Source organism: Apis dorsata, unplaced genomic scaffold, assembly GCF_000469605.1.
Source record: "Apis dorsata unplaced genomic scaffold, Apis dorsata 1.3 scaffold_383, whole genome shotgun sequence".
Classification (NCBI taxonomy): domain Eukaryota; kingdom Metazoa; phylum Arthropoda; class Insecta; order Hymenoptera; family Apidae; genus Apis; species Apis dorsata.
Window position 1 is genome coordinate 393564 of NW_006263645.1, and position 23202 is coordinate 416765.

The window sequence follows — 23202 nt, forward strand, 5'->3', positions numbered from 1 at the left end:
TTGAACAATAGTATTATGTATATTTAAAAAAAATTATTCTTTTTTTATTTTTAATATAATATATAAATAAAAAAAGCATGATTAAAATTAGATAATAATATTATTTACTATAACTATAATAGTTATTATTATAACTGTAATTTTAGGTTTCAGTTGTACCTTCCATACAAGAATTTAGTATCAGAGTACCAAAGTATGTAATTTTTTTTTAATTATAAATATTTTTATAGAATTAATTTTATTAAATAAAATATTATATTGTTATTTTAGAAATAATAAAAAAAAACACAATGTGATGCGTTTTAATGCAACATTAAATGTTGATTTTTCAAAATGGACTCAAGTGAAAATGGAACGTGAAAATAATATGAAGGAATATAAAGGAATAGAAGAGGAAATGCCAAAATTTGGAGCTGGATCTGAATTTGGGCGAGATGCAAGAGAAGAAGCAAGAAGAAAAAAATTTGGTATTACAAGCAGAAAATACAAGCCAGAAGATCAACCTTGGATTTTAAAATCTGGAGGAAAAACTGGAAAAAAATTTAAAGGCATAAGAGAAGGTGGTGTGAGTGAAAATGCTGCATATTATGTTTTTACACATGCTGCTGATGGAGCTATAGAAGCTTTTCCATTGCATGAATGGTGATTTGATTATTTGAATTATTTAAGTTGTATTTTATTAAAATTTTAATGTATATAATTATATAATGTATATAATTATATTTAGGTATAATTTTCAACCAATTCAGAGATACAAAGCTTTGAGTGCAGAAGAAGCAGAGCAAGAATTTAGTCGTAGAAATAAAGTAATGAATTATTTTTCATTAATGTTACGGAAAAGACTTAGAAATGATGAAGAAGGTGCAGATGATGAAGAAATAATAGAAGGTGGGAAGGGTAAAAAGCCGAGTAAGAAAGAGAAAGATTTAAAAATATCCGAAATGGATGAGTGGATGGATAGCGACGATGATGATTCTCTTAGTGATGATAATGAAAGTAAAAAAAATTCTGACGAAGAAGATGATACTAAGAAGAAAAAGAAAGGCAAAGGTGGATGTTATATCTGATACTCTTAAGAAATGCATGTGGTAATTATTCTTAATAGCTGTCTAGTTATTACCACATTTTCTTTATTTTTGCTATTAATATAATAATATGATAAGATTGTTAATTATATATTTATAAAATTAATATTTTTACTATGCAAAAAAATGCATTTGAAAGCGAATAAGAATAGAGTTATAACACTTCTCTTTTATTTTTTTTTTTCTTTTTTTTGTATTATATGATTATTATATGATTCATATAAAATTTTTATCTAATTCCTATTTCTATAATAAATTGATATTTGAATTTTTAGACATTTGCATAGTATTAATATTTTCATAATAAATTGATATGTCCAATAATTTTGAAAGAAATAATTTATAATAGATTATATGATTCAATTATGCAAATAGATATTCAGTCGAATCTCAATAACTCAAATTTCAAAAAAACTAAAATTTCGAGAGAAAAAGATTTCAACTTTTTGACAAAAAAAATTTAACAAGTGAAAATTTAATATATAGAGATTTTAGAAAAGTTAATATTTTCTTTAATTAGAAAAATTAAAAAAAAAAATTTGTATATATCATTTTATTTTTAGGTAGTTTAAAAAAAAAATGAAGTCATAATCACTTATTGATTATGTTTCTGATATATAATTGTAAAAATTATAATATCATATAATAGAGTAAAATAATAATATAATATAATATAATAATCATTAAAGTAAATTTCGACTTAGAGATTGGACTATTTTAAAGTCGAATTGCAGGAATAAAATTATGTAGCTCAAAAAAATGTTTGAATTAAAGTTAGTTAAACTTTTTTTAGTTTAAATTTAAATATGTTAAGATTTTCACAGCTGAAGAAAATGAACATTATTGTAATCTTAAAGAGATTTTTGAATTATAAAGATTCGAGTTACTGAGATTTATCTGTATTATGAATTTATTTTAATAACAAAATTTGCATATAATGCAATAAATAATTTTTCTATATTTTTATCATAATTTAATTTAATAATTTAAATATTTATATTAGTTGATATTAAGAAAAAAAAGAAGAAAAATGCCTCAGATGATGAAGCATTTGAAGAGAGTGATGATGGGGATGAAGAAGGTCGAGAATGTGATTATATTTCTGATTCATCAGATTCTGAATCAGAATTGGAACAACAAAAAGAGATTAAATCAGTTGCAGAAGAAGATGCATTAAGAAAATTGCTTGCTTCTGATGAAGATGACGAAGATGATGAAGAACAAACGGATAAAAAAGATGGTGATGATGAAAAAGATGATGATGATGAACATAAAGATAAAGATGAGAAGGTAAAATTAAAAGTTTGAATATTATGATAATATTTATTTTAAATAAAATATTTTATTTACTGATTTTTTTAGGATAAAGACAAGATTAATAAAGATACAGATAAAAAAAGAGATAAAAAGAAAAAGAAAAAACAGTCTAAGAAAAAGGATTTAAAAAAACTTACATCAGGAAAAGATTCTTCTAGTGATTTTTCTAGTGATTCAGATTCAGAATCTGATACAGTAAAAGAAAAAGATAATAAAAGATCTAATAGTGCACATAGCTCAAGATCTGCAACACCTACACCTGCTGGAATATCAGATTCTTTAAAAAGAAAACAATCAGGATCTCCAGATTTATCACAAGCGAAAAAATTAAAATTGGATAATTTTAATTTAGTGCCAGTAAATTCTTATATTCCAGGAGTTAGGTATGATAATTAATATTAATATAATTGTAAATTATAAAAATATTATAATAATATTTCTTAATTTTATAAGTTTTTTCAGATATTATTTTATGGTTATTATTATAAATCTATTTTGTTATTTAATTAAAATTAATTAATTATTTAAAAATATTTTTAACAAAGTACTATTATAAAATAATTTATTGCTATTATTTTGAATTAAGTATATTTGTTGAATTTTTATTTTTTTTTTTTTTTTAGTTTTCTCATATTATGACAAATCTTTTATTATTATAATTTAGAAAGATATTTATAATTCTGCAATAATTTTTAATATAATTATGTTGCAGTGAATCTGGAATTACAGAAGATGCAGTACGACGATATCTTATGCGTAAACCAATGACAACAACGGAACTTCTACAAAAGTTCAAATCGAAAAAAACTGGTCTTACTTCTGAGCAATTAGTTAATGTAATGACTCAAATTTTGAAAAAAATTAATCCAACCAAACAGACAATAAAAAATAAAATGTACTTATCTATTAAAACACAATCTAATTGATATTTTTTAATATTTTTATATTAGTAAAATAATTTATAGCATAATTTCTATTTTAAATCTTAATATCTTATTTATTTTATGTCATATGTAAAAATAATACTTTGTATAAGAATAAAATATATGGAATAAAAAAATATTTTTTCTTTTATTTAATAATTACTTTATTCTCTAATAATGAATGACAGATTAATTAGATTTAGATTAAAAATGAAATAAAGAAAGAATGAATGAAATTAAAACTATATAAAAAATAAAAATTATATAAAAATGAAAAAAAATGGGAGCATATACATATAAAAAAATTAAAAGAAAAGAAAAAAAATGGCGGGAAATTTTTGAAATCATTGTAAAAAAGAGGAAGAAAATGAATGCAGAAAATATAAATCAATTTATGGATAAGAAAAAAAAATTTTAATTTAGTTCATTATAATTATATAAATAATTCAATGTTAGTATAATTAAAGTTATATAAAAATTTATGATTAGAAATTATTATTAATTTTTATTCTGTTCTTATTTATTTTATTTTTATTTAATTTATTATTATAATATTTAATTATAATTAAATAAGATAATTATAATAAGAAAAAAATACATAAGGCGAAATAGGATAAGAGGATAAAGAGCTTTAGCAAATACGAATTATTATTAATCTATTCTCTATTGATCTATGATAATATGAAATCAAATTTCTATTATTTATACAAAAATAATTAATGAATGGTAATTTATTAACACATAAATAACTAAAAATTTCATTCATTACGTTCTTTATTATATTAAAAGAAGTTAAAAACTAAGCTATGCCTAATATATGAAGTTCAAATCTATATAATGAAAAATGATAGAAATCACATGATTGAAGAAATTTAAATCATTTGATAAAGTTGTGACTTTGAGCTTATCAGTGATATTATAATTCTGAGTTTTTGCAGTATTGCCCTCACTGACCCAACTATCACATAGTAATACAGTAACTTTAATTTAAAATAGAAGTAACCATATTACATATATATTGTATAATTGTTGTCTTATTATCGTGATTTTAATGAATTTAGTGAATATTAAATATTGTTTTCATAATTTTTTTTATATTCTTTATATGATTATATAGAGAAACATTGAAGATTCTTTAATTACGCAATTGCGAATTTAATGTGAATTTATTGAGAATAAATAATATGTCTTCAGTTCGTGGTATTAATGTAAGAGAAATATATTATATAATACAATAATAATATAAATAAATAAATATTGTATATAATATTTTATAATTAATAAATAACAAAAAGACAAAAATTAATGTTATAAAATATTTTAATTAAAAATATTTTTCATAGAACTTGAAAGGTAAAATAATAGCAATTAGAAGAGAAGATCAATCAGTATGGGAAAGAAGAGCTCCTTTAGCACCTGCGAATGTTCGTCGATTAATTAGAGCAGGAGTAAAAGTAATTGTACAACCTAGTAATAGAAGAGCTTATCCTGCGCATTCCTATCAAGCTGCAGGTGCTATATTGCAAGAGGATATTAGTTCTGCTTCTGTTATTTTCGGAGTGAAACAAGTTCCTGTGGATCAACTTATATCCAATAAAACTTATTGTTTTTTTTCTCATACCATCAAGGCACAAGAAAGTAATATGCCACTTCTAGATGCTATACTTGAAAAGAATATACGTTTGGTAGATTATGAGAAATTAACAGATATTAACGGACAAAGAGTGGTTGCGTTTGGAAAATATGCTGGTGTAGCAGGCATGGTAAATATATTACATGGTCTTGGATTAAGATTACTTGCATTAGGACACCATACACCATTCATGGTAAGATTAATTCAAATTAAAAAATTAATTAAGTTAAATTAATAATTTAAAATTAATAAAGTGAATTTTTTAAATATTTTTGATTGATTGTCTTTTCCAAATTATCTCTTCTCTTTATATTTGATATATTATATAGTGAAAATATAAATAATTAATTTTTATTATATTTTATAGTTTTAAAATTGATTTTAAAATAGAATATTCCAATATTCCGATGTTAGTAACAGAAAATTTAGAAAAAATCGTTGAATTTTTTTTAGACATCAAAAGAAATTAGTCTTATTTTGCGAAATTAGTCTTTATTTTTATCGAATGATTTATGATAGGAATCTTTTAATAAAGTTATGATGTCCTGAATGAAATCAGATTTAATTATTATAGAAAGATCTTAAATGACCATTTTGGATCTTTACAGCTGAATTATAGACACAGCTCTTACAGAGATTTTTATGAAAAATAATTGAGTTAAAATTGAAAATGGCAAAATTTACATTGTTAAAATAAATAATATAATAACGAAACGGTTAAATTAAAAAATACTGATTTAATCTTTTTAGAAGATTTAATCGTGAAATGGGAAAAAGATTTTTGATGAAAGAACTATATCGAATCGCTCCTGTGCCTTTTTTATGCAATTTTAAAAAAAAAAGAAGTCTTGATTTCTAACATGTTTTAATGTTTAATGTTCAATTTCTAACATAGTTTGTTAACAAATTTGGGATATATTCTGGGTTATATTCTGGGTTATATTCTGAACAAAAAATATTACATTTTACACCAGTTCGTTTTTGTTGTCGAAATATGAAAGATAAAATGATATAATTAAATATATTTCAGCTTTTAATGATTTTATTTGAAATTTATTTAAAATTTTATACTGATAATGATTTATATTTATATTTACATAATAATTAATAAAAGAAATATAACATTTCTGAATGAAATTTTTTCTAGTCAATGCATAGAAAGAGATGAATCTGTGCTATCTTCTTGTTCATACCAATTATTATTTATGTTATGTAAATTAATCTAAAATATCATTTTAAGTGATCGATTATTAGATTATCAGAAATAAATATTTCCTTAAAAGCTTGAATGCATTTGATTATTTATGATTTATATTACTTCATTTTTCATATCTCTAGAACGAAGATGAATAGACTCATATATGTCATAATAACATTCTTTGCTCTTAAATTTATTAAATATAAAAAATTAATAAATTTATTATTATAAATTTTAATAGTTTTTATCTGAAATATCCTGTATAAATTAATTAATTATATAATTATATAATTAATTATATTTTTTATCATGATAAGAATTATATTAATACTTATTACATATACATACATATATACATATATATTATTTTTATATATCTTAATATATTTTATATATATTTTTATTATATATATATTTTATATATTTTTTGTTTTAAAAATTATATATATAATGTTAGTCAGATATTGGAATCGTCTTTCAAGCGCACAAATTTTGTAGCTTGAGTATAGATAAGGAGAGTAAATTGTGGAGGAAGAATAGAGATAGGATAAAAATTGTGAAATCAGCATCATCTTTAGAATATCATAAATAAAACATAAATATAGATAAAGAAAGATAAATAATAAAAAAAAGAGAAAAATAATATGGAATAAAAATTTATTATAATATACTATATTAATATATTATAATTTGACATAACAAAAAAATCAATATTATCAAAAATATTAATATATTTTGTAAAAATAAAGCATAATAATTGTAATTTATTATATAATTTATTATATTTATTTATATAAAATAAAGGAATATATTATAAATTAAATTATTATTATTAAATTTTATATAAATTTATATATACCTAAATAACGATTATTATTGTTTACAGCATATTGGACCAGCGCACAATTATAGAGATTCATCTATGGCACGACAAGCTATACGAGATGCAGGATATGAAATAGCATTAGGTGCCATGCCAAAATCAATTGGACCATTGACTTTCATTTTCACCGGTAGTGGTAATGTGAGTCAAGGAGGACAAGAAGTTTTTCAAGAGCTTCCACACGAATATGTACCACCTGAAATGCTGAAAAAGGTTGCTGAACATGGTGGTAAGTATTGCAAGTTTATTTCTGATCCCCTGAAAATATATTAATCTTGCAACTATTTTATGGATATTTTTTTTATATGTATGATTCATTTAAAACATTAAAAATAATTATTATTATCTCTTCTATTGTTTCAGATACGACAAAGATATATGGATGTGAGGTAAGACGAAGACATCATCTAGAAAGGAAAGATGGAGGTGGATTTGATTCTGAAGAATGTGATAAGCATCCTGAGAGATATATTTCGACTTTCAGCAAAACGATTGCACCATATGCATCAGTGATAATTAATGGTATTTATTGGGCAGTCGATTCGCCTAAATTAGTAACGATACCAGATGCGAAATACTTGTTAAGACCAGCTTATACACCTTGGCTACCATCAAGCGTTGGTGCACCCTCTTTACCTCACAGAATGTTAGCTATCTGTGATATATCTGCAGATCCTGGAGGCAGTATCGAGTGAGTAAAATCAATATTAATATTAATTTAAAACTTTTTTTTTTTTGCGATATGAATAAATGTATAGTAGTAATATAAGTTTCATTGTTTGTCAATAATTTAAATGTCAATAATTTATCAAAGATGCTTAAAAGATTTTAACTTAAATAAATGCAAGTGTTTATTTCTAAAATTTTCCTAGATTCATGAACGAATGCACAACTATTGACACACCATTTTGTTTATACGATGCTGATCGTAACAAGGATACGAAATCTTTTAAAGGACCCGGGGTGTTAGTCTGTTCAATCGACAATATGCCAACTCAATTGCCAAAAGAATCTACAGATTTCTTTGGAAATCTTTTGTATCCTTATGCGTTAGATATTATTCAATCGGATGCAAAGGCACCGTTGGAGGAACATAATTTCAATCCAGCTGTACATGGTGCAATAATCGCATCTAATGGGCGGCTAACACCTAATTTTGAATATATTCAAGAATTAAGATTGTTGAATCATCGCTGTAAACATAAAGCAGATGATAAAGCACAAAGTAAAAAGGTATAAAAATAAAATCTTTATTCTTCACTTTCACAAAATAAATTTTTGCGATAAGTATAAAATAATGTTATAAAAGTAATTTTTATAATTGGAGCCCTAATTAAGTTTTTTAAAAATTGAATTTACATAAAATATATTATTGGCTGGTTGTAATGAAAGATTAATTGAACAATATTTCTTTTATATTTTTTTCATAATATTATTAAAAAAAAAAGAATTTTAATTTGAAAAATCACTTGCATCAATTAATTAATTCTGAAAGCTTCTAGGAGTTTTCACAGATTTTAGTTTAAAAATTGCTATTCCATATAGCAAGTTTTATAAGAAACAACATTTTCAAATTGGATTCTTTAATTTCTTTAAAAATCAATGCACATATGTATATACTAGATATTTCATATCGAATTAAATTTTTTATTTAAAAATAAAATCTTTTAGATATTAGATATATTATAGATATTAATTACAATTAATAATTAATTGTAATACATTAAAATATATTATTTTGTGAATAGGTTGTTGTCCTTGGTGCTGGACATGTTTCCGGCCCGTTGGTCGAATATTTACACAGAGATAACAACATACGTTTAATTGTTGCATCTCAATTGAAAGAGGAGGCAGACATTTTAGCAAATAATTTTCCTGGCGTGGAACCAGTTTTATTGAATGTTGTTGAACGTCCTGATACGTTAAACGACATTGTTAAATCGGCGGATGTAGTGGTTTCTCTATTGCCTTACTCTTTACACCACGTCGTTGCAAATGCATGCATACATGCTAAAACTCATTTAGTAACGGCAAGTTATATGAATGAAGATGTTAAATCTTTACACGAAGAGTAAGTAATAATTTTAATAGATATTAACAAAAACGAGGAAAAGGATGGTATTCTGATCTTCTGATAAATTGATCTCTTCATATAATATTTATAATAAAGGCATCTGTAATAATTCCAAATGATATTACTTACTAGATATTGCTTGGTTAATTGAACGAATTAAAAAATTGTTTGTTCATTTAATTATTTATTTCTACCAATTTCTAGAATTGGAATTCTACTTTTTGAGACATATATATAAAAAGCATTGATGGAGGCGGTTTAAGTTAATAGCTCATTTAAAACTAAACTAAAACATCATTTGTATCATTTCTAGTATTGTTTAGTCAGCTATTTATTTAACCCATTGCTTGAATCGATGCCTGCAATATGTTGTATATTGATTAAGATACGCATTACAAGACTTTTACTTCGAAAAAGAAGAGACTGTCAATTTTCAGAATAACTATCTTCTCGAATAAATAACAAGTTCTAGTGCTTATTCTGAGACAGTTAACTAGGCATTACTATTAAGAAAATCATAATTATGCAAAAAATTAGAATAATTTAAAATATTTGGAAAAAATATAAAATTGGAAATTCGTTTTACCATTCATTTCTCTATACAATATATTATATATTTAAAGATATCATTTATATGAATAGAAATAAATGATAACGATTAAATATATTAAAATGTTAATTATTAGGGCTGTAGCAGCAGAAGTAACTATACTTAATGAAATAGGCTTAGATCCTGGTATCGATCACTTGCTAGCTTTAGAATGTTTCGACAATGTTAAACAAGCTGGTGGGAAAATCGAGTCTTTTATTTCCTGGTGTGGCGGTTTACCCGCACCAGAATGTTCATCCAATCCCCTACGATATAAATTTAATTGGTCACCACGAGGAGTGTTGCTCAATACTTTGGCATCGGCCAAATATTATTCTAATAGACAAGTAAGCAAAAATACAATTTACAATTAAAATATCTCCAAACAAAAGTGGCTCATCATTTTAAAATATTATAAACATTTATCTGATAATCTTCATCACCATATTTCCCCCAATGAGAAATCTTGAAATTTTGTTTCCATTGTAAAGGTTGTAGAAATAGAATCAGGAGGAAGTCTTATGTCTGCGGTTCAAGATTTAGATTTTTTACCCGGTTTTGCGCTGGAAGGTTTTCCAAATCGAGATAGTACGATTTATAAAGATTTATACGGACTTAATAATGTCCACACGATTCTACGAGGCACATTAAGATTCAAAGGTTTCTCTAATACTATACGAACTTTACAATATCTTCGGTTAACCGATTCTAATCCACATCCAAGTTTACATCCAAATGGTCCAGATATTACATGGGTATGTATATATATATGTATGCAAAGTGTCACTATAATCATGGAAAAAGTCAATTTGAGAGATTACAACAAATACAAAATTTACTATATCTGCAAAAATTTTGATTATTTATCTATAAAAGGCTTATTTATTAACGATTTAAGTTTATTTTTGTCTTACTTCAATGTAAAAATTTAATTATTTGTAATTTGATACATAAGTCTTGATATTTTTGTATATTAATTTGTCGTTTTTGCTTTGATGTTTAGAATTGATATAAGGAATCTGTTCTATGAATTTTATTTTATTTTTTTATATGGATATTAATTAATATTAATATCCATATACGTATAAACGCGGTTCACATATTTATCGATTTATTATTTCAGAGAGTATTAATTTGCAACCTACTTGGTTTAGCAAATGACAATATTTTTTACGAAAATTTAAAGAGAAAATTAGCAGAAGTGTTAAATTCGGAAGAAGGCGTGAAAGCAATCGAAGATTTAGGCCTTCTTCAAGAAGATTTAGTATTAAAGTTAAACACTCCGCTCGATACATTAACCCATTACTTATCGAAGAAGCTATGCTACGATCAAAACGAACGGGATCTGGTAATTTTAAGGCATGACGTGGGTATACTCTGGCCCGACAATAAGAGAGAAAACAGAGAAATTAATTTAGTATTATACGGCGATAGACAAGGTTACTCTGCTATGGCACGAACAGTCGGATATCCGACAGCAATCGCAGTTAAAATGATCCTTGACGGTATTATTCTTTTTTCTTTTTTAATTGGAATTTTTAAAATTGACAAATTCTATTTGTTTATTTTTCATTTCCTGTTAATAGGTGAAATTCAAAAACGAGGTGTGATCCTTCCATTTACTCCGGATATTTATCGACCTATATTGAATCGATTAAAAGCCGAAGGAATTGAATTTTTTGAAACGTCCAAATGGCTCTAATCTTTTCATGATATTAATTCCAAGTGATTCTAAACATTGTGTAAATAAAATAGAAAGAATTTTACTAATAATATTGATTTATCGCATTAATTTATCCTTATATAATATCTTTAATATTTTCTTTACAATTATTATAAAAATATTAATAAAAAATATTATTTATTTTTTATTAAAACGTTTTTATCATTTCTATTTTTTATCATTTTTATACATATCTTATTGTACAATCTCTCATCTTAGGTTCCTCTAAGATTCACGAATTTAATCTTGATATTAATCCACGTAAATTATTATTCAAAATTTGTTTCTTATATGAAAAATTATAATAGTTATGGATTAACATTAAATTATGTAACATTGTGTACATTCTATTTAAACATATAATTGCTTGTGTAGATATATGCACAAGTACTTTTATTCTTCTATAAATAGATTCTACTCTGGAATTCAACTTGCTCTGAAGCAAATTGTTAGGTACGTTTAGTAGTTAGAATATATTTCACTGTAAAGACGGACAGTTATTCCTTTATAAAGTAGTTTTTATTCAATGTGTTACAAAACATTGAACTTTATAAATTATTTTTGGATTTATTTAGTTTAAGTAGACGATTTTGACTAATTTTGTTTTATAGGAATAAATAATAGTATTACATTTGTAATACAATTTAAAATTTAAAAAAATTTTTTTATAATTCTTGTAATTAAATTGATAAAAATATCAAAAATATTTTTATCGAATTTTTATATTATATTGAAAGTTCTTCTAAAGATCTTAGATTAAATAAAAAAAATTTATTTATTAGAATTTAGAATTTCTTGGAATTGGAATAATTAAAAAAGATGTATTATTTGTTATAAATTATATTATTAAATAATGTATATAAAGACATGTATATAAAGTCATGATGATATATTTATATGTACTAAATAAATTTATTAATTCATTCAAAAATGTTGCTCAATTTTGTATAATTAAATTATTATTTAATTGTTATTTAATTAGTAATTGAATAAATTATTTGTTTAAATTTTACTACAAATTTTTTAAGTTTTTAACATATATAATAGATTACCTCGTCATAATTATACGTTATATGTATAATTAATTTAATGTATGCATTTCTTTCTACAAAACAAAACTGTTAAAAGCAATGGAATCTCAAACTTGTGTGATTTGTGGAGGACATTCAATTCATAAGTGCAGTGCCTGTGAAAATGTTTATTACTGCAGCAAGAAACATCAAAAAGAAGATTGGAAAAAACATTCAAAAATTTGTAAATCCTTTAAGGTTAGAAATATTTTATTAATATTTTTCTATTAATCTTTATTTAATCAATTTCTCATTATTATTATTTTAAAATATAACAAAATAATATCATGGCTAATTATAGAGCTCGATAACTATTTTAATAACATTTTTTTGATTTATGATATTTACTAAATAATTTTTGCAACTCATATTATCATATATTAATCCTATATAATTTTTTTACTTTATTTGAATTGAATTATCAAATCTCAAATATTTTTTATTGCAGGTCATTTATTCAAAAATGAGTCTTCATTATAATTTTATTTGTTTTTACTTTTGTATTATTATTACGTACTATTATATTTTTTAATAGAAATTTAAAATTTAATTTATTTATTAAACAGTTATTTAATAAAGAGTAATACTTTGCTATAGTTTTTCATGAAATATTCCAATTATTTTATTTTTCGTAATTATATTTTATATATTAATAATTCAAAAATTTATGATTAATTAATTATATATACATTTATTATTTTAAAGTTAGCAGAAAATCCTTCTTTGGGTCGTCATTACGTAGCTACGAGAAATATCAAAGTTGGAGAAATTATTCTACGGGATGATCAACCCCTGATAACAGGTCTTATGTATAACAGTGTCCCAGTGTGCCTTCAATGTTATACAGTTTTAAATCAAGAAATTGCAACACCTTGCGAAAAATGTGGCTGGCCTCTTTGTCAAAATTGTAAGGAACATGGATTGGAATGTAAATTTTCTTCTTCTCGCAGAGATTCTAAGGTAATTATTATTCTCAAGATTGTAAATTTTTAAAATTCATTGAGAAAAACATATGCAATATCGCAGATTTCAATAACCGAATTTGGCTATCCCCATCCGAGTTATCAATGCATAAATATTATAAGAGCTTTGTCATTGAAGGATACTAATCCAGAATCTTATAAAAAGTTAATATCCCTCGAAAGTCACTGCAATGAAATAAATAATTCTAAGGAGTCATTAAATATTGCTCATTTTATCAAAAGATTTTTCAAGGCAGATGACATATCGGAAGAAGAAATTGTAACAATCATTGGCATCTTGCAGGTAAAAATTTAGTACTGTAAATTTATAATAGAATATCAAAATTTTTGGCCACATATTTTCTTGATAATCTGAAAAATTGAATTGATATATTCCAATAGTATATACAATAAAATTTTATTTTTATTTTTATGTTTATGAACTCTATATTTTACTCTATGTTTGGAGGCTGGAAGACTAGTAGTTTTGAATAGTCAATCATTGTTTTTTAAAAATACATAAATAATACATAAATAGATTAAATTACAGGTTAATGGTCACGAAGTTCCATTAACTGAGTCACCATATGTAGCGGTTTATGAAATGGCATCATTACTTGAGCATAATTGTAGAGCCAATTGCTCAAAAAGTTTCACTGATATGGGAGGATTGATTATTCGTGCTGCACTACCTATTACGAAAGGTGATTATGTTCATATAAAATTCAGATAATTTATTTAATTATATGTTTTTTTATAATAATAATTAATAATTAACATTTTCGTGTTATAAGCATGCAATATAAATAGATTTGTGTATTTACGTATTTATAGATTGAAATAAAGCCTATTATACATACGTTATATTTATTTAATGAAATAAAAAAAAAAAAAGGAAAATTTACAAAGAAAAAATCGATGATTGGTAAATGATTGTGTGTTATAAAAGTTATAAGATCCCTTTTCTCTTTTTATAAATTATTCAAAAATCATCATTAATTATTACGAATTATTTATTTTTAATTGTTTACAAATAGATATAATTTTATAATTGTAAAAAATATATTTTAGGAGATCATATCTCTATATGTTATACTGATCCATTATGGGGTACTGCAAATAGAAGACATCATCTTTTTAAAACAAAATTTTTTGAATGTATTTGTAATCGATGTCAAGATCCTACAGAATTTCAAACTATGTTTAATGCTTTAAAATGCAATAATATGTAAGTTAGTGTTAATTTCATTTAAATTATTATTAAAATTAAGAATATTTTTAAAAAAATTCCATTTAGTAAAATATGTATACGCATATAGAATAAGAAATTGATGAAAATAATAAAAATAATAAAATCAAATTTTTCATATAAATTTTGAATTTTCTATTAAACATTTAATAGAATTTCCATAAAAAATTGAAGAAATAAATTATTTTCATTTCACGTCTAATCTAATATAATAAATGAAATAATTTCGTTTTATTTATTTTCAGAAATTGTTCAGGATACGTATTGCCAAAAACTTTCCTTGAACAGGAACAAGATTATATATGCAGAATTTGTGAATCAGTCGTTTCTTGTATAGAAATTGAAAAAATATTGGAAGACATTGGTATACGCCTATCAAATATGAAGAAAAATGATATTGTTGCATGTAAAGAATTTCTAGACCGATATAAAAATAATCTTCACCCAAATCATTATTATAACATCGACGTAACGATCGCCTTGGCTCAATTGATTGGACAACAAACTGGAGGATTGGCGGTAATCGAGGAAGATCTTCTGATTGAGAAAATAAAATTATGCAAAAAATTGGATTCTTTGCTTAAATTACTCGTTCCAGGTATATGAGATGTAATATACTTTTTTCAGAATATAATAACTAATAAATATAAAATTAAATTAATCCTATTTTTAATTGGACACTTAAGGTCACTACTACATTGTGACGAAGTAACAAGAAAACTATTTGTGTACTCTCTCGAATGTGATTCCATTTTTACAAGGAAAATGATATCGGTGACTGATACACGCCGATTTTGATGAAATTTTGTATAATTGTTTGGACCAGCCTAGATAGATTTTTCCTTTATTTGGTTCGTGTTACTTTTTTATTTTGATACCTTCTCGAATGATGGATCTGACTCGTCATTGTAACTTAATGTGAAAGTTGAGCTATACTCATAAAGTTTGAACTAATTATATAATAAAATTAATTTTGTTTTTTTTTTGTGTTTTTGGATTAATGAATTTATTGAATTAAGAATTAATCATTGATATCTCTTTAAAGTGAGAATGAATCCTCAAACTTTGGATCACAAATTTATCTTTGAATTTTGGATCATTATAATTATTTTTATTTATAATTATTTATATACGAAATTTAATAATTAATAAAAATTCTCAATGCTTTTATTTCAATATAATCATTTATATAGAATACAATAAATACAAATGAATTATGATTTATGAAAAAATATTAAAGATTCATTATATGATCATATTGAATAATTATATTTGCTATATCAAATTTTTATTTATTTTTTATTTTTTATTTCATCTTACGATTATCATTAAAAATTAATAGTTGAAATGCATGTGATTATTTGTGTGTGAATTTTGCGAATTTTATCATTTCTTCATTTTATTATATCTCAAAAATGAAGATAACTAAATAATCAATCCATGCCATATATATAACATTATTTTAAAATAATTATATCGGCAAAGTTTGTCAGTTTTTATCATCTTGTATATAAATATACTTGACCTAATATACTATGTTAGGTGAAAAATTCTTGAAAACCCTATTCGTTCTAAACCGATCTCTACGACGACTGAAGTTGGACGTGCTCATAATCAATCGTCTTACCGATCTTACAACATGCTTGGCTATCGGTAAATAGAGGTATAAGGATTCATTAATTGTAAAAATAGATTATAAATATTTATATTTAATACATATTCATATATCAGTCTATTAATGTTATTAATAAATCATATATAGTAAGAAATAATATTCAATCATAATTTTTTAATAAATATTAATACAAAACAAAAATTGCAAAGAAAGTTTTATTCTTGTTTCATATTTTTTGCACTACGAATCATCAATTCACAAATATTGTACATATATTTGATAAATAATTTGTATCTTTTGTTTCAGCTGAAAATCGAATTCGAGGTTTAATTCTTTTTGAATTACATGCAGCTCTTGCAGAATTAAGTAGAAGATATAAAAACGAGGAAACTATGATATCATTACTGGTGAATACATGAATACATATATTTAAATATATAGGATAAAAAAATTTTTAATTATTATTATTTTATATTATTATATACGGAAATATTTGAATTTTTTATATTATAATTAGATTTATCTTATAATATTTATTCAAAAAATATAAAATGATCAAATTAGTAGATTTATTCCGGTTGATATTCCAATTATTCAACTGCGTTTTTTTATGAAATTAAAATGTATCTAAATATTAATTATTTATTTAATCGTGATTTAAATTACGAAATAAACTTTTTTATTTCTGGAAAAATATTATTTATAACATAATTTTATTAATAATATATTATAGACTTTAAATTGATTTAAAAAATCCTTGACTCGAGGTACCTCCTGATTGAGATAAATTCTTAATTTTTAATTTTTATTTTTCTTTAATTTTCTATTTAATCGATTTTTTCAAATTTATCTGAATTAATCAAACAGGTTTTTGTAGTTTTTTTCTACAGTTTTTGGATATTTAGTCGAACAAATTGTAAATATTATATTTATATTGCTTATGTAAAATATGCAAAACATAATATCAAAAATATGTATTTTCATAAAAATTCATAATTTAATGATTATAATATCTATAAAATATTCCTTGAATAATTAAGAAATATTCATTATATATATTATAGAAGTATATATAGAATATATAGAACTATATAAATATATATAGAAGTATATATAGAAGTATAAAAAAATTATTAATGCATTTATAAAAAAGAAAAATTTAATTTATATATAAATATTGTCATTTATATTTGAATTCAAGATAAGATGTTTAAATAAATAAATTTTTTTTTCTTTTTATAGCAGGAATCAAAAAAATATTTAATTGATGGTTATCAATTATTAAAATATGAACCAAAAATTCTGCCAGAAGGAAAAATTGCTCAACACGCTGAGAAAAATTTAGAAGAAATAACTAAGCTTTTAAAACAGTTTTATGTGAAATAAAATAAATATATACATATCATAATAAATATATACTTAAATATGTAAATTCAATAAATTTCAATTTGTTCGAAACAAATATTATAAAAAATATTATAAAAAATTGTAAAAATCCTTTTTAAAAAAATAAATATATCAAAATAAATTTGGTCTTGTTGAGTTTTTAATAACTAAATTATAAAAAATATTAATTATATGAGATATCAAATTATTTATATGTAATACAAAGATATATTGTTATGGTAATTTAACTTATTTATTTTACTAACTTTATATTTTTTTTAAACTTATAAATTAAATTGAAAAATAAATTGAATTGCATATGAGATAAAAAAACTTATTTAAGAACATGAAAACATAATAAAATAATCGATAATATAGATATATGTAAAGTATTATATCTAAATATCTTTTAAATTTTTAATAAGAAAATATATCTTTATTTCAATCAATCTTAAAACATAATATAATAAACGTAATATATAAAATTTTTTTTATGTATCAAATTATTTACATTTTACATTATATTTATTTTAAAATTTATAAATAGAAAAAAATTTATCTTATTTAACGGAGATTTCTTTTAATTTTTTTTTGCTGTCATTTAACCATTTAGCCATCAAGTTCGTAGATTCATAATTTTTTTGTATGCTAGTTATGAGCATTGTGAGCCATTTAATATCAATCTTATGACTTTTAATTGCAGACCTGTAAACAATTTTAAAATTTCTGAAACATATATAAATATAAATATACATAGCATATATATTTCATAAATGAAAAAAAAAAGAATATATAGAACTGTACAAATGAAGTGAATAAATATTGCGTTTTTCATAATCTTCTTCCAGAAAAGATATTCTCACTTTCCCCACTCTATTATTAAATCTTTTAGGAATAATATTCCTATTTTTCAAGATAATGAAAACGTGAATTGCTTGTCGCTTGTCACTTAAAATCTTTTATTTCTAAACATCAAAATTTCGATATTCAACAACTATATGATTTTAAATTGCCAGCCATTATTGCATATTTGTACATAATCATAAATTGTTTTTAAATAATAACTGAATAACTGAATAACTGAATATAACTGAATTATTAGGATAGCTAGTGCCAACTCTTAAAAATTATGTCGTCGCTTATGTATAATAATAATGTGAAATAAAACATATATTTATAGAAGTTGATATTTAATTGATATTTTATGATATTTTATCGAAATTTTAGATATTTTAGTAATAAAAAAATTAATTAAAAAATTAAATAAAAAAATTGAAAAATCGAAATTTATTTACAAACCTTGATAAAAATACTGCAATAAACATAGCCCAGCTTTCAATATTACCAGGATAAGTAAAAACAAGTTTTTGCATGGCTATAATACTGGCTGGTATTAAATTTTGCATAAAATAACTATAAGATAGAGCACATGCAACATGTGCATGATTTTCAGAAGTAATATATTTATTAAGAAACAATACTTTCTGAGCACATTTACTAAACATATATATATTAGTTTCCAATAATATCCTGAGTAATCGAATCCAATTTTTTACATTACCTGCAAATAAAAAATCCTATTTGAAAACAAAAACAAATCAAATTATATTTTTGATTTGTAATGAATAATTAATTTTGAATGAATTATTAATTTTGGAATAATATTATTCCAATTTTTCCAATATTATTCCAATTAATTTTGGAATATATTACTTACTAGGATGTGTAAAAATTGCTTTAGAAAGAATAGTAATAGCTTTTTTAACATCATTTCCAATTAAATAAAAATATGCAGATAAATTCACAACATGATAACCATATTCAAGATGATTTTCATATAATTGCAATTCATTTAATACCAATGTAGTTAAATTGATATCACCATGTAATATTCCTAATGATGCAGCTGCTAAAAGACCAGTTATAACAGGCGGTTGTATTTGTATGCATTGAAAAAGCAAAGTTTTTGCATCATTTACTTTTTGAAAGCTATATGCTATTGCGCCCATTGCGCACAATGCATATGATTTCTCTATTTCTGTATTCGCCAAAAACTGCAGCGTTGTTTCGTATGTGGTATATGCTTCTTCATATTTTGCAGCTAAAAATAAAATAAATTTTATTAAATCTATATCTTTTAAAATTTCTTCAAATATGATATTAAAGATACTATTTTGAAATTAACAGGGCATTATCATTCATGTATAATATATTAATAAATACATATTAATATAAAAATATAATTACCTTTGAATAAAGCCAATGCTAAATGACATTGAGAATTATAATTGATATTTTGAACTGTTTGACATAATTTTATAGCTTCGTTATATTTTTTAAGTTTTATTAATACATGTGCTAGATTTACACAGACTAGATCTTTTTCGTTATTAATACTATTACATACAGCTACTGCAAATTGTTCTGCAGCTGATTTATAAAGTTTCTGTCTTTGTAATAGTAATCCATATGCATTTCGAGCATAACAATCATTTGGATGATTTTCTATAATATATAATACAATATATATATACTATAATAGAATGCATAAAACTAATATTTATATTTTTAAATTTTAATAAATAATACGAACAAATAATAACTAAATAATAATTAAAAGAAATAATAATTAAAAGAAAAATAAAATAAAAATATAAAAATAATAATATAATACAAGAATATTTGACAAATTTTTTCTCTTTTATTTATTGTTTAATGATATTATTCAAATAATCGAATTTACCAATAATTATAATCGATTGTTTTGTTAATCAATATTCTAATATTCTAAATAATATAAACTTACCTATATACCATGTCATAACATCAGTAGCAGCAAATATAGCATTCACATTTTCTGTAACATATATATTTAAACTGTTCTTTTTGATATCAGAATTTAAAATCATATCAAGTACCCAATGAGTATATCCTACGGCAGCTTGGCTGTGATATCCTAATTGTGTTGCATGTCTAAATAAATCCATTGCTTCTTTTCGATGCATCATTTCAGCAATTAAAGCCTGCCCTATCCAACTATTTATATATGCTGGATCTGCACGCTGAGCTCGAGAATAAGCTTCATTTGCTTTATATAAATTTTCTGTTAAAAAATATATACAATTATATCATTGAATTATATATGAAAATATATTTATAGAGATTATTATTTAAACATTTAATTGCAATTTATTTTATATAATATAAAAGGAAAACATGATGATTTTACATATTCTAAAGAAAAGTTTATGTTATGATTTTATTGTAAAACATAATATATTTGTTGTTATATAGATTATTATTTTTAAATACCTGTATATAGATACAATGTTCCCAAATTACACCATACTATAGCATTATTTATTTCTATATCAATTGCCATGATATAAGCATGTTGTGCCAATGCAAAGTTTTTTATATATGGTGACATACAAATAACTCCCAAGAGATTCCAATGTATCCATATTGAAGGATTTAATTTAACAGCATGTTTTGCAGCAGCAAGACTTTTACTAGCAAGATTTTTATGATTGATTGATGAATCATATTGTAGTTGCATTAAATAGCACAAAGCTAAGTCATGCCATAATAAAGCTGATTGTGGAGAAAGAGATAGTGCACAACAATAACATCTGAAAAATATAATATATATTTTATTTATATTTAAAATATATATTTTAGATTTAAATATTGTTAAAAATTTATTTAAATCCATAGCTAAACATTTATTACAATTATAAAAAAGATGAAGTTACAAAATATTAAAATATTATTTTCTTATATATATTCTTAAGTTTTTTAAAGAAATTTGTGTTATCTTTTTGACATATTTTTTGATTTTTCGAAACATACTCTATAATAAAATTTTTCTTTTTCATAATAAACATATTTAAATATATTAAAATAATTAATCATTCTAAATAAATAATATAAATATTAAAAACAATTCAATATATTATTTCAAAAATTAAAAAACATTTTGTCCATATATAGTGTACTATCTTTTTGTTACGAAATGTATATGTTTTGTTATTTTTCAATTATTTATTTTATTTTGTTTTCTTTCTTTTTATAATTTCAGATAAAAAAAAAAAGAAACAGTACATAAAATATATTTAAAGAAAAAAATACCGAAAATACCAATAATGCCGAATAAAAGTGCCGACACAAATTATGCCAGAATATAATAGTAGAATAAATCCTACACCAAAACAAATTATAAAGAAAGAAAAAAAAATATGTAATTTCAAAAAAATAATATTATGTTGAATTTTCACTATTGATAGATAATAGATATACATGCAATAAACAAAAATTATTTGATCTATATTATCTATAGATATTATTATAAAATATATAAAAAGAAAAAAAAAAGAATATACAAAGAAAAATAAAACTAACTGAAAATCTAATTTATATGCCAATTATTTGATTATTATTCATATATAATACATAAAAATTCAATATTAATATATTAATATATATACAAATATAAAATCTCATATTACTAATGGCTTGCAATACTAAATTCCTAAATTCACATACATAAGCAACAAGCATACATTAGATAATCCATAGAATATTAATGTTATTCAGAGAACCAGAATATAATATAAAGAATCTTAGTGTTTCATATATACCTTATAGATAAGGAGAACATATCTTGTTTTTTAAGCAATACTATATTTTCTATATCTTCATATTTTATTAAAATGGATGATACTTTTAAATAACTGTATTTCTCAGGTAATATTGCTACTCTATAACATATATCACCAAGTAATTTCCAAATACAAGATGTATCCTTACGTTCTTTAATAGCTATTATCAAACTATTCATTGCTTGTTGTAAACAATCATTGGCGCGACCTAAAAATTGTTTAGCAGTATATTCTTTTGCTAGTGCTAAACAAGTTTCAGCTAATCCTTTTAAAGCAGGAATATAACGTGATTCATATATTAATATATGTTCAAAATCATTCTTTGCTTCATTATATTGACCAATAATCTATAAAATAATAAAATAATGTTTTTTAAAATAGTTGTTAAAAATTTCGTAATATTTTAAGTAAATGTAACAAATAAAAAATAAAAAATTTTTAAAAGTAACCAATAAGTAAAATTTTTATAACTAACCAATTTTATGTTTGCTAATTGTATCATTGGATACAATGATTTTGGACACAATTCTAATACTCTTTGATAAGATTTTAATGCCGATGTATAAGCACCTCGTATAAAATACGCGTCCGCTAGTGATTCCCAACAATGACTGAAATAAATGATAGATTAATAAAATTAGAAGTACTTAACTTTAAGATAAAATTAATAAAACTATTTTGATAAATTTTAATGTATTTTTTTTAAATAATTAATAATTATCTATTTATATATATATTATAATTTGTGAAGTACAAAAGATACGTAATTTGTATGATCAGTTTATATAAATTGTTTAAGAATTTATTTTCAATATTAATATATATATATATATA

At 22.6% G+C, this 23202-nt stretch overlaps 4 protein-coding genes across 11 annotated transcripts in view; 3 read left to right on the forward strand and 1 right to left on the reverse strand.

The window, feature by feature from the left end:
• LOC102673428 (general transcription factor IIF subunit 1) overlaps window positions 1-3462 on the forward strand; it is a 4920-nt gene extending 1458 nt beyond the window's left edge. Inside the window, exons 2-7 of the mRNA XM_006619013.2 lie at window positions 147-193; window positions 271-642; window positions 728-1050; window positions 2089-2375; window positions 2448-2785; window positions 3115-3462. Of these exons, the coding sequence (XP_006619076.1) occupies window positions 147-193; window positions 271-642; window positions 728-1050; window positions 2089-2375; window positions 2448-2785; window positions 3115-3328 (1581 nt within the window). The 3' untranslated portion in view covers window positions 3329-3462. The remainder of the gene's footprint in view (window positions 1-146; window positions 194-270; window positions 643-727; window positions 1051-2088; window positions 2376-2447; window positions 2786-3114) is intronic.
• An 813-nt stretch (window positions 3463-4275) lies between these two features.
• LOC102673302 (alpha-aminoadipic semialdehyde synthase, mitochondrial) lies at window positions 4276-11506 on the forward strand. Its single transcript, XM_006619012.1, has 10 exons — window positions 4276-4533; window positions 4669-5151; window positions 7043-7268; window positions 7403-7730; window positions 7912-8272; window positions 8788-9110; window positions 9800-10049; window positions 10194-10457; window positions 10826-11207; window positions 11289-11506. Exons 1-10 carry the CDS (start codon window positions 4510-4512, stop codon window positions 11402-11404), a joined length of 2757 nt encoding a protein of 918 aa, XP_006619075.1. The 5' UTR covers window positions 4276-4509; the 3' UTR covers window positions 11405-11506.
• A 957-nt stretch (window positions 11507-12463) lies between these two features.
• Window positions 12464-17844, forward strand: LOC102672665 (SET domain-containing protein SmydA-8-like). 7 transcript variants are annotated; one of them, XR_004150943.1, is made up of 10 exons: window positions 12469-12693; window positions 13201-13455; window positions 13522-13761; window positions 14008-14161; window positions 14529-14685; window positions 14952-15304; window positions 15393-15557; window positions 16249-16369; window positions 16628-16728; window positions 17564-17844. XR_004150943.1 is itself a non-coding variant. In XM_006619010.2 (9 exons), exons 1-9 carry the CDS (start codon window positions 12556-12558, stop codon window positions 17705-17707), a joined length of 1650 nt encoding a protein of 549 aa, XP_006619073.1. In that variant the 5' UTR covers window positions 12464-12555; the 3' UTR covers window positions 17708-17745. The 7 variants fall into 7 exon arrangements, 4 of the variants coding, with proteins under 4 accessions (XP_006619073.1, XP_031367938.1, XP_031367939.1 ...); XM_006619010.2 differs by lacking the exon at window positions 15393-15557 and having other exon boundaries at window positions 12464-12693; window positions 16249-16359; window positions 17567-17745; XM_031512078.1 differs by lacking the exon at window positions 15393-15557 and having other exon boundaries at window positions 12465-12693; window positions 16249-16359.
• A 270-nt stretch (window positions 17845-18114) lies between these two features.
• The window catches only part of LOC102673817 (tetratricopeptide repeat protein 37), an 8680-nt gene continuing 3592 nt past the window's right edge, over window positions 18115-23202 (reverse strand). For both annotated transcript variants that reach the window (XM_006619016.2, XM_031512067.1), the window contains 8 exons: window positions 22844-22979; window positions 22348-22715; window positions 21020-21339; window positions 20514-20810; window positions 19955-20212; window positions 19425-19808; window positions 19007-19268; window positions 18115-18412 (listed from right to left, as the gene is read on the reverse strand). In XM_006619016.2, coding sequence (XP_006619079.1) covers window positions 18268-18412; window positions 19007-19268; window positions 19425-19808; window positions 19955-20212; window positions 20514-20810; window positions 21020-21339; window positions 22348-22715; window positions 22844-22979 — 2170 coding nt within the window. In that variant the 3' untranslated portion in view covers window positions 18115-18267. The remainder of the gene's footprint in view (window positions 18413-19006; window positions 19269-19424; window positions 19809-19954; window positions 20213-20513; window positions 20811-21019; window positions 21340-22347; window positions 22716-22843; window positions 22980-23202) is intronic.

Coding starts and splice junctions, on each gene's coding strand:
- LOC102672665 (XM_031512078.1), top strand. CDS start 12,556: ATGGAATCTCAAACTTGTGTGATTTGTGGAGGACATTCAATTCATAAG. Junction 13,762..14,007: donor CAATCATTGGCATCTTGCAG/GTAAAAATTTAG, acceptor ATTAAATTACAG/GTTAATGGTCACGAAGTTCC. Junction 14,686..14,951: donor GCTTTAAAATGCAATAATAT/GTAAGTTAGTGT, acceptor ATTTATTTTCAG/AAATTGTTCAGGATACGTAT.
- LOC102673302 (XM_006619012.1), top strand. CDS start 4,510: ATGTCTTCAGTTCGTGGTATTAAT. Junction 10,050..10,193: donor AATATTATTCTAATAGACAA/GTAAGCAAAAAT, acceptor TCCATTGTAAAG/GTTGTAGAAATAGAATCAGG. Junction 10,458..10,825: donor ATGGTCCAGATATTACATGG/GTATGTATATAT, acceptor TTATTATTTCAG/AGAGTATTAATTTGCAACCT.